The 15,915-nt window shown below is 47.1% G+C and overlaps 1 protein-coding gene across 1 annotated transcript in view; it reads right to left on the bottom strand.

The window, feature by feature from the left end:
- Positions 1-15,915, bottom strand: part of LOC116520166 (neurexin-2-like) — a 181,670-nt gene that overhangs the window by 55,872 nt on the left and 109,883 nt on the right. Inside the window, exon 9 of the mRNA XM_032234317.1 lies at positions 6,376-6,547. Within this exon, the coding sequence (XP_032090208.1) occupies positions 6,376-6,547 (172 nt within the window). The remainder of the gene's footprint in view (positions 1-6,375; positions 6,548-15,915) is intronic.

Below are 15,915 nucleotides of genomic sequence, written 5' to 3'. Positions count from 1 at the left end.
TCTTGTCCCAGCTTCTGCCAACCTAGCAGTTCAAAAGCACTTAAGAAATGCAAGTAGAAAAATAGGAACCACCTTTGGTGGGAAGGGATCAGCGTTCCGTGCGCCTTCGGCATTGAGTCACACTGGCCACATGACCCCCGGAGACGTCTTCGGACAGCGCTGGCTCTTCGGCTTTGAAATGGAGATGAGCACCATCGCATAGAGTCGGGAACGACTAGCACATATGTGCAAGGGGAACCTTTAACTTTACCTTTAAAGGGTTTCCTGCTCACCGAGCAGACTGGCTGTAATAATACAGCGAGTGGTTCTTCCCGGCTTCATGTAACAGCGACGGAAAATTTGGGAGGTTGAGAGAAAGAGAAAAAAGGTGTCAGAAAGAGCCCGAGAACACTGTCACTTCTGTGTTAATTAACTGATTTCAAAGAAGAGCATCGCCATCGGGCTGAACCCCCGGGAGGCTTCATGTCCGGCCTTTTGTATTTTTCAAATAAAAAGAAGCATAATTCGGGGCGGCTCTTCGCGTCTTCCAAAGAAAGGTGAGGAGGACTCTTCGTCATTCAGGCCACCAATCATCTGCAGAGGGGTCTTACAAGCCCACTCCTCAAAAGCCAATTTCAGAGGTCCTTCCCTTGGTGCTGATTTTGACGGGAGGTTCCACAGTGCCAACACCCTTTGGGGGGCGAGATCATGTCATGTCGTCTCTGCCAGGGATGCTTCAAGTTTGCCTGGAAGCAGAGGTTGGACTTGATGGCCTTACAGAACCCTTCCAAGTCAAAGATTCCATTCTAGCATTGTCAAGGGGGTGCCGAGACCCCCTGTGTCTCGGCGCATGTGCAGCAGGGTTTAGCTCCGCATAAAAGGTGCTTGAAGGGGACACAGTGGCTCAGCAGGCTAAGACGCTGAGCTTGTCGATCAGAAAGGTCGGCAGTTCGGCGGTTCGAATCCCTAGCACCATGTAACGGAGTGAGCTCCCGTTCCTTGTCCCACCTTTTGCCAACCTAACAGCAGGTAAAAAATGCAAGTAGAAAAATAGGAACCACCTTTGGTGGGAAGGGAACAGCGTTCCGTGTGCCTTCGGCGTTGAGTCATGCCGGCCACATGATCCCCGGAGACGTCTTCGGACAACGCTGGCTCTTCAGCTTTGAAAGGGAGATGAGCGCCGCCCACAAGTGTCGGAAACGGCTAGCACTTATGTGCCAGGGGAATCTTTACCTTTACCTTAAAAGGTGCTTGAAGGACCAGCCGATCTGTTCTGGGAAGTTTTATCTCACCTTTATCTCACCTGTATTTAGAAACATCTACCTGGCTTGAAAAGGGGGTTTGGAAGAGCTTTGAATCTCTCCTGGCCAGATACCTCAATGCCCTTCTGATGGGTGACATGATGCCAACCCTCAAGGTCTGCTTCTGAACACCCGGCCTGGATGTCTGAAGCGCCAACCTTTGGCAAAAAATGTGAATGGCTGGCGAAGTAAATGGCAGGAACGGCAGCTGAGCAACCTGCTTTCCAGCTCACCCCAGGCTAAGGAAAAAGAAAGTTTCTTCCATGATGGGGAATAATGCTCAGGTTGAAAATATGGCTTCGGAGGTTCTGGGTGCTCCATCACTGGGGTTTTTTAAAGAAAAGACTAGACAGCCACCGGTCTGGAATGGTGCAGTATCTCCTGCTTGAACAGGGGAGGGGATGGACTAGAAGGCCTCCAAGGCCCCTTCCAGCTCTGACTGATTGATTGATTCTACGCCAAGACTTTTGAGAAGGTGTGTGGCTGCAGGCTCCTGACACAACTGCAGCTTAGCTGGCGGCAGTACAGAGGGCTTTCCTTTGAAGGCGAGGAGATTATCCACATAAATAAACTTTCCACGATGTGCCCCGACTCAAAGCTGGAGGGCATTATGACGGGCACATCTCCGCAACTCCCAGAGAAGTGGTTCTGGAGGCAATTAGAGGCTTGCAAGGCTCCTGCAGGGTTCAGCACCTCGGACAGCTCTCATATGACAGAGAGAGAATCTGTCCAACTGAGTAGGATTTCCAGGGTAGAAATGGCAAATTCTGGTTATTTATTTAAAACATTTCTATCGGGGTCTCCAACTTCAAGACCTACAAGTCTTAAATCTGCAGAACTATGAGGGAAGTTGTTCTGGATGCAGAAAGAGTCAAGAGTTCTGCATGGTTCAGCACCTTGGACAGCTCTGGGATGACAGAGAGAGAATCTGTCCAACTGAGTAGGATTTCCAGGATAGAAATGGCAAATTTTGGTTTATTTATTTAAAACTTTTGTATTTGTGTGTGTGTGTCTGTGGACCTCGACTCCCAGAATTCTGGGAGTCAACGTCTATAAGTCTTAAATCAGCACAGCTATGAGAGAAATTGCTCTGGATACAGAAAGAATCAAGGCTCCTGTGTGGTTCAGCACCTTGGACAGCCCCAGGATGACAGATACTCTGTCCAACTGAGTAGGATTTCCAGGGTAGAAACAGCAAATTCTGGTTTATTTATTGAAAACATTTGTACTGGGGGTCCCCAATCTTGGCGACTTTAAGATCCCTGGACTTCCAAATTCTGGGAGTCGAAGTACCCAAGTCTTAAATCTGTGCCATGATCAGAGAAGCTGCTCTGGAGGCAGAAAGAGGCTCGCAAGGCTTCCTGTGTGGTTCAGCACCATGGACAGCTCTGGGATGACTGACAGAAGGTCTTTCCAGCTGGCTAAATATCTACGGGGATTCTCCATTATCCAGGTCGTGGTTGCCCCAAAGGTGCTTTCTTTCAAAAGGCAACTGGGCTTTCTTGTTTGACCTGAAGGCGTTTTGCTTCTCCTCCAAGAAGCTTCCTCCAAGTGGGCTCAATGACTGTCAGAAAGAATATTAACAGCCAGATGACTGCAAGGAATGTCAAGAATTCCATCCTCCACCGTTCAGTCGAAACGGAAGAAGCTTCTTGGATGAGAAGAGAAACCTCTTCAGAGAAAAAACAAGAAGCACCTCGGGGATGTCCACCTGAGCGGGAGTGCCAGGGTGGAGAGGTCAAATCCCGTTGATTTATTTGAAACATTTATACAGTCACCCATCTTGAAACCACTGCAGCTGGATTAGACAAGGCTGCATCAAACTGACTCACAGCAAGGCGAGCAGGATGGCAGAGGCGCTTGGGAGGTTACACGTGTGTGTGTGTGTGTGTGTTTGTGCTGTGTCTAAGAAAAGCTGGCAAATCCCAGCTGCCAAGAAGCCCTCCCTCCCTCCCTCCCTTGCTTGCCTGCCAGCAATGACCTCAGTTAGATTTGAAGTTTCCAGAGGGGTGGGGGAGCGGAGGGAGAAGCCGGGGCAACAGTGTGTGATTCAATCCCGAAACGGATTTGGAAGAAGAGATTTCCAGTCAGGATGTCTTGCCAGGGCTGAAGGCAACCTTCCAATTTCGTGCCAGCACCTTCCAGCTTTCCCAAGTCACCTGGCTTGATTCAGCGGAGGTTGGAACCAGCCCATTGCCCAAAGAGGATTTCCCCAAGGCATGCTTAATCGAACGGAAGGATGGGAAGATGGACACTATGAAACGGTTCGTCCAGGATTTACGGGGTATAAATCCTCCGCATTGGGGAGGAGGAACTGCCTGCTCTAGAGATGCCAGGGGTCCGTATCTGTTAAAGATCTCTCCCCTCGCCAGCATTCTTGGCTGAACGAAGTTCTCCCTGTCCATATTTCCCTGGGGGGAACATTTCTTTTCTTGCAGACCCCTTTCCTTGCCCTCGCTTATCTCCCTCCAGCTCTGGGCATCTCCAATGCGTGGCATGAACTTTCAGTCTTTTCAAGGAATGAGCTAGACGCGAAAGCGATACGCAGGGAGTCATACACGCACACACACACTGCTACCAAAAAGAGATGCAAAAATGTGTTGAAAATGTCATGACGGAAAAGATGTCAAGGACTCCCATCTTTGATGGGGGAACGGGGAGAAAAAGCAGGGATGGAAAAAAGAGAGAATATGGGCCTTTTCATTTCAGTGACAGAAGATGGCCTTTCTTAGTGAATGGAGGAATCTGTAGAGCACTTTTTCTCGACCTTGTGAACATTAAGATGGGAGACTTCAACTCCCAGAATCCCCCGGGAGTTGAAGTCCACCCGAATGGGGAATTCTGGCAATTTAAGTCCATCTGAATGGGGAATTCTTGGAGTTGAATTCTATCCGAATGGGGAATTCTGGGAATTGAAATCCACCTGAATGAGAAATTCTGGGAGTTGAAATCCACCTGAATCGGGATGGGAGTTGAAGTCCATCTGAATGGGGAATTCTGGGAGTTGAAATCCACCTGAATGAGAAATTCTGGGAGTTGAAATCCACCTGAATGGGGAATTCTGGGAGTTGAATTCATTCCAAATGGGGAATTCTGGGAATTGAAATCTACCTGAATTGGGGAATTCTGGGAGTTGAAGTACGCCCAACTTAAAGTTTACAAGGTTGAGAAATAAGGCTGCAGAGGGCCAGTGAGATGGACTTGAAGTAAAAACCCATTACATAAAACAGCCAGTTGTTAAGTTAGGAACATGGTTGTTAAGTGAATCTGGCTTCCCCATTGACTTTACTTGTCAGAAGATCACCAAAGGGGAATCACATGATGTCGGGATGATGCAACCGTCATAAATACGAGTCAGTTGCCAAGTGTCCAAATTTTGATCACGTGGCCATGGGGATGCTGCAAGGGTCGTAAGTGTGGAAAAACAGTCACAAGTCACTTTTTCAGTGCCGTTGTAAGTTTGAATGGTCACTAAATGAAGCAATTGTTAAGTTTGTGAGCCGAAGACTCCCCTGAGCAGGGGTTACGGTTTTACATTAAGGTAAATGTGCAATTAGCTGATTTGGGCCTGAGAAGAGGGGTGTCCTGGGGGATGGGTGGGATACAATTTGACAGACACTGTGAAGGGTATGAGAAGAAGAAGCAGAAGATGGGAACTGAAAGCCGAGAAGATTTTCCAACTAGAAGAGAAACGGAAACAGAATGGCTTCTCCTCAAAGTTTCTATCTATCCGAGATAGATTCATGGCTTTCTACAAACCTAGGGTGGCATGACAGGTTGGACTGGATGACCTCTAAGATCCCATCCTACTAATCCATTCTGTGACTTCAAGTGAGAAACCTGATTGAGAGGGGTAACTTTGGGGTGGGGGGTGAGACGTCACCCTTTTAGCCACCTGTCCATCTCGGTGGGCTATGCTGAGCTTTCGGTTGTGGCCTGCAAGCTGCCATCACAGCTGGCGGCAGACTTGGAGGATGAGGAGGTTGGGAAGGAACTTGGGCCGGTTCTGGAGTCTGGGAAAGGCTCTGAATGGATGCTCTGCGTCAGACACAGAGATAGAGCCAACATTTCCCAGCCACCAGAGAAGCAACTGCCATTGGAGGCTGAGATGAGTGAGGAGAAAGAACAGCTGGGGCCCGTTCCAGATTCACGTATGCGCGGAGAAGATAGGAGAGGGGAAAAACTGAGGACAAGGAGTCGACTTGGGAAGCAAAGCACACGTGAATGGTAAAGGGCCCCTCCATGGCTGGGGAATAAATAGAAGGAAAGGGGAATGGTGGTCGTAGGAGACAACAGTTCGCATTTCTGAAGATTTTGCTCATTGTGTTTCGTGCCATAGAGACTGCTTGCCAGAACTTAATTTGCAGCCTTTTGGCTGGGAGCTCACAGCCTGGCAATTATCTCAAGGAACTGACAGGGTCTATTACTGCAGTTAACTCCTTGAAGGACTCTTTCATGACGAGGAGTCTGTTTCTTGTTTCCTGCTAAGGCTGGGTCAGAACACTTTTCCAAAGGAAAGCAGAGCCCGCGATTCTCCTACCGTCATCCCTGTTCAGGCCCGATTCCTGAGTGATGCTATTTGTTGAACTGATGGGAAAGGGGGAAATTTAAAAACAATCCCAGACCCCCTGCAAATAGGGGAGGGGTTTCTAGATTGAAACTTGGGGAGGGGGGAGTAGAGAAAGACTTGGTGTGCGATTTTCAGCACCTCCAAAGAAGTGGGACCATTTCAAGAAAGAGCTTTCTTGCCAGAAATGCTTCCGACGGGGTAAGATTGGCTCAAGACCCCATCCCTCTGCCCCACTGAAAGAGAGTTTCCTAAGCCCCACATCCTAAGGCTCTTCTTCTATTCATCCTTCCGATTCCTCCCATCCTTCCTCGGTGCACAACGTGCGAGTGAGCATCGGAACATCTGGAAAGCACAGGAGGTGCCACCAAGAATGCCAGGGCAGCTGCCCGCTGCACCCTACTGCTCTCCTCACCACCACCCTCGCCTGTGGCAGAAAGGAAGAGAGGGCCAGGTGGGTCCAACCTCCGCTGTTGTGGGGGGAAAAGAGAAGGGAGTGGCGGCAGCCACCGCTTCGTGGTCCCCTACCTGCCGGATATCGTTCGTTGATGGGCCAGTTGTCCACCTGCAGCGTTGCGTTGCCGCCGCTCCGGGTGAAGCGGACCACGTGGTACTTGCCATCATTCACCATGGCATTGCTCTCCTCGATCGTGATGTCGTCGGTGCCTACGTTGAAAATGACGCCCACAGTCCCCTGGTCCTGCAGAGGTGGGTGGGGGGCAGAAAGAAGGGGCAGAGAGAGGAGGCAGAAAAGAAATTGGGTCAAGGGTCTTGAAAAGCAGGGAAATCTCCAGCTGGATTGCAGGAAGTCTGGTGTCCCCCCGCCCAAAATAAAGGAATCCTGTAATATTACCACCAGCTTTGTGGGGTCTCCACAGTCATCGCCTGAATAGCAATTTATTCAATTTTAGAAGCTGCTACTTCTCCAAGAACTCAAAGATGTATGTTGACTAGACTAGATTAGACTATACAATATAGAATAGAATAGAAAATATAGAATAGAATATAGAGTAAAATAAAGAATAAATATAGAGTAAAATAGAATAGAATACAGAGTAAAATATAAAACAGAATAGAATTTTTATTAGCTAAATGTTATTGGATATACAAGAAATTTGTCTCTGGTGCATAAGCTCACAGTGAACATATAAACAACAAGTAATAGTTCATAGGTCATAAATCATAGTTATGATCATTAAATGTAAGTTACAAGCGATAGATCGTAAGAAACCAATAAGAGAAGATAGTAGGAAAGAAGAGAAGTCAGACAATGCTCAGGAACTTAATTGTTCAGCAGAGTGATGGAATACATGGGAAAAAATCTATCTATCTATCTATCTATCTATCTATCTATCTATCTATCTATCTATCTATCTATCTATCTATCTATCTATCTATCTATCTACTATTCTATCTATCTACCTATCTATCAATCTATCAATCTATCTCTATCTTATATCTATCTATCATTTTATCTATCTATCATCTATCTATCTATCTATCTATCTATCTATCTATCTATCTATCATTCTATCTATCTACCTATCTATCAATCTATCTATCTCTATCTTATATCTATCTATCTATCATTTATTCTATCTATCTATCTATCTATCTATCTATCTATCTATCTATCTATCATCTATCTATCTATCAATCATTTATTCTATCTATCATCTATCAATCTATCTATCTATCTATCTATCTATCTATCTATCTATCTATCTATCATTTATTCTATCTATCTATCTATCTACTATTTATTCTATCTATCTATCTATCTATATCTATCTATCTATCTATCTATCTATCATATCTATCTATCTATCTATCTATCATCTATCTATCATTTATTCTATCTATCTATCTATCTATCTATCTATCTATCTATCTATCTACTATTTATTCTATCTATCTATCTTATATCTATCTATCTATCTTATATCTATCTATCTATCTATCTATCAATCATTTATTCTATCTATCATCTATCAATCAATCAATCAATCTATCTATCTATCTATCTATCTATCTATCATTTATTCTATCTATCTATCTATCTATCTATCTATCTATCTATCTATCTACTATTTATTCTATCTATCTATCTATATCTATCTATCTATCTATCTATCTATCTATCTATCTATCTATCTATCATATCTATCTATCTATCTATCTATCTATCTATCTATCTATCTATCTATCTATCTATCATCTATCTATCTATCTATCTATCTATCTATCTATCTATCTATCTCTATTTATCATCAACTATCTATCTATCTAGGGTTGAATCCAGATTTCTCCAACTCTGTCCATCTTTTTAAACTTTCACATCTTCTTGACACCTGTTGAACTGACAATGGCCCAGATTTGTGGATTTCATGGCTGGGGGTTAGGCTTAAGACTGGGGTCTTTCCCCCCACCCCCACAAACCATTATCTTTCCTGTTGAGATGGAAATGTCCATGCTCACAGCTACTTTGGCAGCTGGAAGTGGGGAAAACTGGTCTGAATCCGCCTGCTGCACTGGGAGTAACTGGGTTGCAGGATAAAAAATAAATCAGCTTTGGATTCTTTGACAAGGGGGGAAATCGGATCCCACTGAAACAAAGCCAACTGGCCTGAAATAGGATTCTGTCCCCCCCAAAGCCACCCCACAACATACAGGAGGTAAACTTAGGGCTACCAATCTCTCCCCACACACCCCAGCATGACACGACAACTGGCAATCTGCACAGGGCCGATAAGCCCATTCCTAAGCAGCTCCGGCAATTAAAATCTCCCACGTGGGGCGTATTTCAAAGGATTAAAACCCTTGTTCTTAAACGGGTCCTTTTCTTTCCTTGGCTGGAGTTTCAAAAAGCCGGGATGAAACCTCCGGATCAAAAGCTCTCCGAGGTTTTCAAATGGCGCCAGAGCTAAGGGAAGCAGCCGAATTCTGGGATTCCCGAGTCGAAAACGAAGAAGGGCGGCTTCTCAAGTTTTCCACACGGGTCCCAAATATTGGCGGACGGACCCTCCTTGGTCTGAAGGAAAGGGGATGTGTAAGGGGCAAATAATGGGGACCCTCTTCTGGCACAGTAAAGTTTGCTTGTTTTCTAAAGACGTTTCATGACCCCACTAGGTAACATCATCAGTGCTAGTAAGGAGTGCTGTTTGCTGTCAGTTTATATTCTCTCTGTGTGTGTGTGTCTTAGAGATTATTCCATTGGGTTCTTTGGCAGTTCTTTGATTGATGTCTTGTTGACGATATTAATGATGTTAACCTGATGTTAACCTTGGAGTTCATCTATGCTGATCTGTGATCTGCTGGAATGTTTTTGTTCTCTTTTGCATAGTCTCTAGATGTTGTTAATGTCTATGTGTGTATTGATGGCTAATTTGACAGAGTGCCAGTGTTAGGCCTGCAGCCATCTTTTCTTCTGGATCTTTGGCCTGCCACACTTTCTATTATTCTACTATGCCTTTTCTATTGTGGGAAAATGGGAGAGTGAATTGTACGGAGTTAGATGATATGTAGCCATAACAACATTCTTTCTAGAAATCCAAGGTCATCCTTTGTCTCTGCACTTTTGCACCTGACCAGAACTGGATGGGTGGAAGCTGCCAGCGTGGCAGTGGGAGATGGGACCATGGGATGGACTTGTGGGTGTGGGGGGCAAGATCTTGAACTTTCAACTGGGTGGGGAAAACCGGGAAGCTTTCAGATTCGGGTTTTCCCAGATATGCCAACGTGGCTCTCTTCATAAATTGGAACTTTGAGGAATCCTTTGCCTTGGACTCTGATTTAATTTTGGATGCTATTTGGAAGCCTGACAGTCAGGCTTCTAGAAATTCCCTGACATTTTTGGACTTGGCCTGGTCTAGGATGGTCACATTTTCCCGATTGGAACTATGGTTAAATCGGTAGAGATTCTCCGGTTGTGCCAAAGGTGCTTTTTTTCCCAGGAGGCTGCTGGATTTTCTTCTTTTTTCTTTTGAAGACGTTTTGCTTCTCAGCCAAGAAGCTTCTTCAGCTCTGAAAGGATAGTGAGGAACACGCTCTGCCTCTGCCAACAAAAATGGAGTTCGGGAAGGCCGCAGCTCCATTTTCCCTGGCAGAAGGTTGCAGAAAGCCGTCGCAGCCGAAAACGGAGCTCGGGAGCCTGTTTTTGCTGGCAGAGTGCTTGGGCCACCACAGGCGCCGGCATGAGTGACGTCAAGCTGGCCACACCCCACTGCCACACCCCGTCCCTCCCCCGAGGTCGAACATAACACTGATGCTGGAGGAAGACCAGACTGGCAAAACATCCTAACAAAACTGCCAAGATCTAGGAAAAGATTCCTCTTCCTGCCCAGTCCTCGGAGGGGGGAGAGGATGAGGAGGGGTGGGGGGGCTCCAGCACTTCACTTGCAGCAGCGACTCTGCATTAATCCACATCCCGGTGCAGCTGCTGACCGACACTGCGCCAACTTAATTTCATGTGCAGCAGAATGGTAATTAATCCCGCCTTGCAGCTGAGTGGCTGGCAAGCAGAGAGGCGGCACCTGGGAGGCTGATGACTTCGGCTGGAGCAGTGTTTCTCAACCTTGGCCACTTGAAGATGTCTGGACTTCAACTCCCAGAATTCCCCAGCCAGCATTCGCTGGCTGGGGAATTCTGGGAGTTGAAGTCCAGACATCTTCAAGTGGCCAAGGTTGAGAAACACTGGGCTGGAGGGTAGAAGTTGGCAGCCAGCTGGGTGCACCAAGCTGGAGGTATCAGGAGGGGGGATTTTGCCCAATTGAGTCCTGGTTTTGGTGTCCACTCCTCTGCCAGAGGTGCGTAGCAGGGAGGGGGGGTGGACGGTATCCGCTGGCCAGAGGTGGGTTGTAACGACGGAGCAGCTCTGAACAGGTCTGGCTGGGTTGGGATCTGTTGGCTAAAGCAGAGTTAGCATCAGCATTTCCCCAGTCCTCAACTTACGACCACAAGACCTGAAGTGAGTTTTGCCCAGCGCTTGGATTTCACAATTTGTTACCACCGATTTGCCCCACATGAGCCTACTTTGCAGGCACACGCATCCCTTCCACGCATGTGCCTTGCTTGCAGAGCCGAGGTGGCGCAGTGGTTAGGGTGCTGTACTGCAGGCCACTTCAGCTGACTGTTATCTGCAGTTCAGCGGTTCTAATCTCACCGGCTCAAGGTTGACTCAGCCTTCCATCCTTCCGAGGTGGGTGAAATGAGGACCCAGACTGTGGGGGCGATATGCTGACTCTGTAAACCGCTTAGAGAGGGCTGAAAGCCCTATGAAGCGGTATATAAGTCTAACTGCTATTGCTATGTTCTCTACTCCAGCCTCAAAAATGTGCCTAAATAGGACGGAAATTTCCACTACCGGTTTGGGAGAACCGATCCAAACCGGCTGAATGCCACCTCTAATTTTGCCCAATTTTAGAACTTTCCTTGCCATGGTCGCTAAGGGAATCACTACAGTTGATGAAGTGAGCAACCCAGTCGTTAAGTGAATCTGGCTTCCCCCATTGACTTTGGTTGTCGGAAGGTCGCGTGGCCACGGGATGTGGCAACCGTCATAAGTGTGAGCGGGCGGCCAAAGCGCCTGAATTTTGATTGTGTGACCCTGGGGATGCCGCAACGTGTGTGAAAAACGATCCCAAGTCATTTTTTTCCCAGTGACGTCATAACTTTGGTCACTAAATGAACTGTTGCCTGTCGAGGATCACCTGGGCAGCCCAAAGATGGCACTTTTCGAACGCAAGACGAAGCTCTCCTGCCGCATGGAGAGCTGGCTCCTCTTCAAAACACAGTTGAGTTGTGTGTAATATCCCAGCATCTTTTCTTCTCTGCCTGGCATCTGTTGTGACCCTTCAGCAGAGGTGGCAGCTGATTCAGACAGTGAGGAGGGTTGGGGAGGAACCTGGGCCAGTCCTGGAGTCTGGGGAAGGCTCTGAGGAGGGCTCTGTGTCGGAGGCAGAGAGAGAGCCAGGGCCGTCTGACAGTTATCAGCTGCCTTCGGAGTCAGACATCAGGGAGGCAGAAGAACAGCTGGAGCCTGTTCCCAGTGTGCGCATGTGCAGAGTGGCCAGACGAAGGGAACAGCTAAAGAACAGGAGTTGACTTGGGAGGAAGGCCACAGGTGGGGATGAAGGGCCCTTCCCAGGGGAAATAAAAGAGGAACGAAAGGGGAGTGGAGTTTGCAGGAGACCATTAGTTCACTTAATCAGTTTGTGACTCTCCGAGACTCCTTGCCAAGTTCTGCAGATATCAGCCTGGCAGCTCTCCAAGCCAGATAAGTTCTGTGACTGTAAATCCTCCCTTGAAAAACTTTGCTGGAGATGAAGGAGCAGAATTCACAGTCAATTACTAAAAGGGCCTTTTGTGGGGACCAGTTTGCTTCAGGCTCTTGGGAAGCCTCGGTGAGAACAGCATTCTCCAGAGCTAGAACTCATATTTTTCATCAGTCCATAATTCTTGGTGAGCAATGGGGCTTTAGGGGTTTACAACGAGATCGAGATGAGTTATGGGCTTTGCAGCACCCACAGTCACAATTCAAGAAGCTGTCACCCCTAAAGCAACAACCGGCACTCTGCAGAGGGGCTAAGTAGCCAGCCAAGCCCTCAGATAAAGAGTGAGTGGGGGGCTTCAGACATCTCCCTCCCCCCCTTCCATGCAGACCTTGCTTTTCTCCTGGGGCAGACAGCAAAAGACAGTTTGAACTTTCGGTTGCAGCTATAAATCTGTGCTTAGCAGTTCTGCAATTTTTAAGCCAGATTTGTTTTCCTTCTAAGAATTTCTCTTTCAGATTAGGTTTAATGTTGAGTTCAATTAACAAAACGCGTGCAAATACTCAGGGACACTAACGCTGAAAATAAATATGTAAATAAATGAATTTATAAATAAATCTGTCTATCTATATATAACATACATACATACATGCATACATACATAAAGGTAAAGGTTCTCCTCGCATATATGTGCTAGTCGTTCCCGACTCTAGGGGGCGCTGCTCATCTCCATTTTAAAGCCCAAGACCCAGCGCTGTCCAAAGACGTCTCCGTGGTCATGTGGCCGCCATGACTCAACGCCAAAGGCGCACGGAACGCTGTTCCCTTCCCACCAAAGGTGGTCCCTATTTGTCTACTTGCATTTTTTACCTGCTTTCGGATTGCTAGGTTGGCAGAAGCTGGGACAAGTCATGGAAGCTCACTCCGTTATGCGGTGCTAGGGATTCGAACCGCTGAACTGCCGACCTTTCTGATCGACAAGCTCAGCTTGCACATACATACATACATACGTTCATACAGGCAATTCACTGCTTTTGCTGCCTAGGGATGCTGGGCATCATGGTTCAGGGAGTACCATAGGGATACTGGGACTTGTAGTCCGGTCTGATCTATTTCAGCCTGGAACTAAGGAGAGGCTTCCTAACAGTGAAAACAATTAACCAGCGGAACAGCTTCCCTCCAGAAGTTGTGATGTGCTATCACTGGATGCTTTTAATGAGTCACCTGCCTGGAATGGTACTATAGGGTCTCCTGCTTGAGCAGGGGGTTGGACTAGAAGACCTCCAAGGTCCCTTCCAACTCTGTTTTTTTTTTGTGTTAAAGAAAGATCCAGTCTAGAATTGAAGAGAAACTTCCTAACAGTGAAGACAATTAACCAGTGGAACAGCTTGCCACCAGAAGTTGTAGATTCTCCCTCACTGAAGGTTTTGAAGAAGAGACTGGACAGGCACTTGTCAGAAATGTTATAAGGAAGAGCAAGAAGAGGCTGGACTGCCATCTGTCAGAAATGGTGTAGGGTCTCCTGCTTGGGTGGGGGGTTGGACTAGATGACCTCCAAGGTCCCTTCCAACTCTGTTCATCTGAATCGATCTCCAAGGGGGCTGGACTAGAAGATCCCCAAGGTCCCTTCCAGCTCTAACTATGATTGATTTGAATTTCCCTTAACAAGGAAGGACAGTCCGTTTCGCATGGAATACTCAAAAGGGCCTTACTAGGTCAGTGGAGAAAATGCTCCGTGTTTTGTGCTTCGCAGAACGCTTGGGTCAGCAACAAGGATTTTTCTGTGGCATTTAAAACTGCTGGAGTCGTCTTGATTGGCCCGGGGAAAAGAGGCTCACTTAATATCGGGCCTTTAGCCCTGGCCCAGGAATTGCTGTCGGCTGCAAATCCAACGAAAACACAGCAAAATCTCTACGCAACAGGCATCCAGGGAGTGGGGAAAGGGATCTGTGTGCTTGTGTGTGTTCTGTGTGTGTGTTTCTATGATTGTGTGTGTGTGCGTGTGTGCAGGGCATTATTAAAGGATTATTATGCTAAGCAGTGATTAATGCCACGGGGTGGGAACAGCTGGCTTGCTGGGTGCTTCTGTTCTTTATTAGCGATGCATGTAATTATTGCATTAAACCTGGATTATTTCAGCCATGGGACGTAGGGGCTTTATGAACCCTGCCCCCTGCAGGTCAAGGAGAAGGTTGCAGAGGTGACCCTGCCATTGGTCAGAAGGCCGGAATGCCCGAGACCTCTTGCAGGAGCTGCCCCTGCATTAGAGAAGAGCATTTACATGTGGTCCTCGACTTATGACCTCAATTGAGCCCCAAATTTCTCTTGTTAAGCGAGACATTTGCAAAGGGAGTTTTACTCCATTTTACGACCTTCCTGGCTACAGTTGTTAAGGGAATCGTTGCAGTTATTAGTACAGTGTTTCTCAACTGTGGGAACTTGAAGATGTCTGGACTTCAACTCCCAGAATTCCCCAGCCAGCGAATGCTGGCTGGGGAATTCTGGGAGTTGAAGTCCAGACATCTTCAAGTTCCCACAGTTGAGAAACACCGTATTAGTAGCAATAGCACTTAGACTTATATCCCGCTTCACAGTGCTTCTACAGCCCTCTCTAAGTGGCTTACAGTATCAGCCTCTTTTCCCCAACAATTTTGTGTCCTCATTTGACCCACCTCGGAAGGACGGAAGGCTGAGTCAACCTTGAGCTGTTCAGCATTGAACTGTTGGCAGTGGGCAGAGTTATCTTGCAGTACTAATCACAGGAAAGGAAAGGGGGAAATAGCCCTTAGACTTATATCACGCTTCACAGTGTTTTCCAGCCCTCTCTAAGTGGTTTCCAGAGTCAGCCTTTTGCCCCCAACAATCTGGGTCCTCATTTTACCCACCTCGGAAGGACGGAAGGCTGAGTCAACCTTGAGCCTGGTGAAATTCGAACTGCCAAATTGCAGGCAGCCGGCAGTCAGCAGAAGCAGCCTGCAGTACTGCACTCCAACCACTGTGCCAGTGCGGCTTAACAAAGTTGTTAAGTGACTCTGGCTTCCTCATTGACTTTGCTTGTCCGAAGGTCGCAAAAGGGGATCACGTAACTGCCCGGGACACTGCGGCCGTCATAAATATGAGCCAGTGGCCAAGGGGCTGAATTTAGATCATGTGACCAAGGGGATGCTACGACCATCGCAAGGGTGAAAAACGGACCTAAGTCATTTTTTTCAGTGTTGTTGTAGCTTCGAACGGTCACTAAGTAGAATAGAATCGAGCTGGAAGGGACCTTGGAGGTCTTCTAGTCCAACCCCCTGCCTAGGCAGGAAACCCTACACCACTTCAGACAAATGGCTATCCAACCTCTTCTTAAAAACTTCCAGAGTTGGAGCATTCACAACCTCTGGAGGCAACTTCTGTTCCACTGATTCATTGTTCTCACTGTCAGGAAATTTCTTAGTTCTAAGTTGCTTCTCTTCTTAGTTTCCACCCATTGCTTCTTGTCCTGCCCTCAGGTGTCTTGGAGAATAGTTTGACTCCCTCTTCTTTGGGGCAACCCCTGAGATTGGAAGACTGCTATCATGTCTCCCTTAGTCCTTCTTTTCGTTCCTGCAACCGTTCTTCATATGTTTTAGCCTCCAGTTCCCTAGTCATCCTTGTTGCTCTTCTCTGCACTCTTTCTAGAATCTCCACATCTTTTCTACGTTGTGGCGACCAAAACTGGATGCAGGATTCCAAGTTTTGGTCCCTGTGTTACAAAAAAGATGTTGAGACTTTGGGAAAAGTGAAAAGAAGAGCAAGACTTGGAGACTAAAATGTA

Source organism: Thamnophis elegans, chromosome 17 (genome assembly GCF_009769535.1).
Source record: "Thamnophis elegans isolate rThaEle1 chromosome 17, rThaEle1.pri, whole genome shotgun sequence".
NCBI classification, from domain to species: domain Eukaryota; kingdom Metazoa; phylum Chordata; class Lepidosauria; order Squamata; family Colubridae; genus Thamnophis; species Thamnophis elegans.
This window is presented reverse-complemented; position numbering and strand designations above follow the sequence as displayed.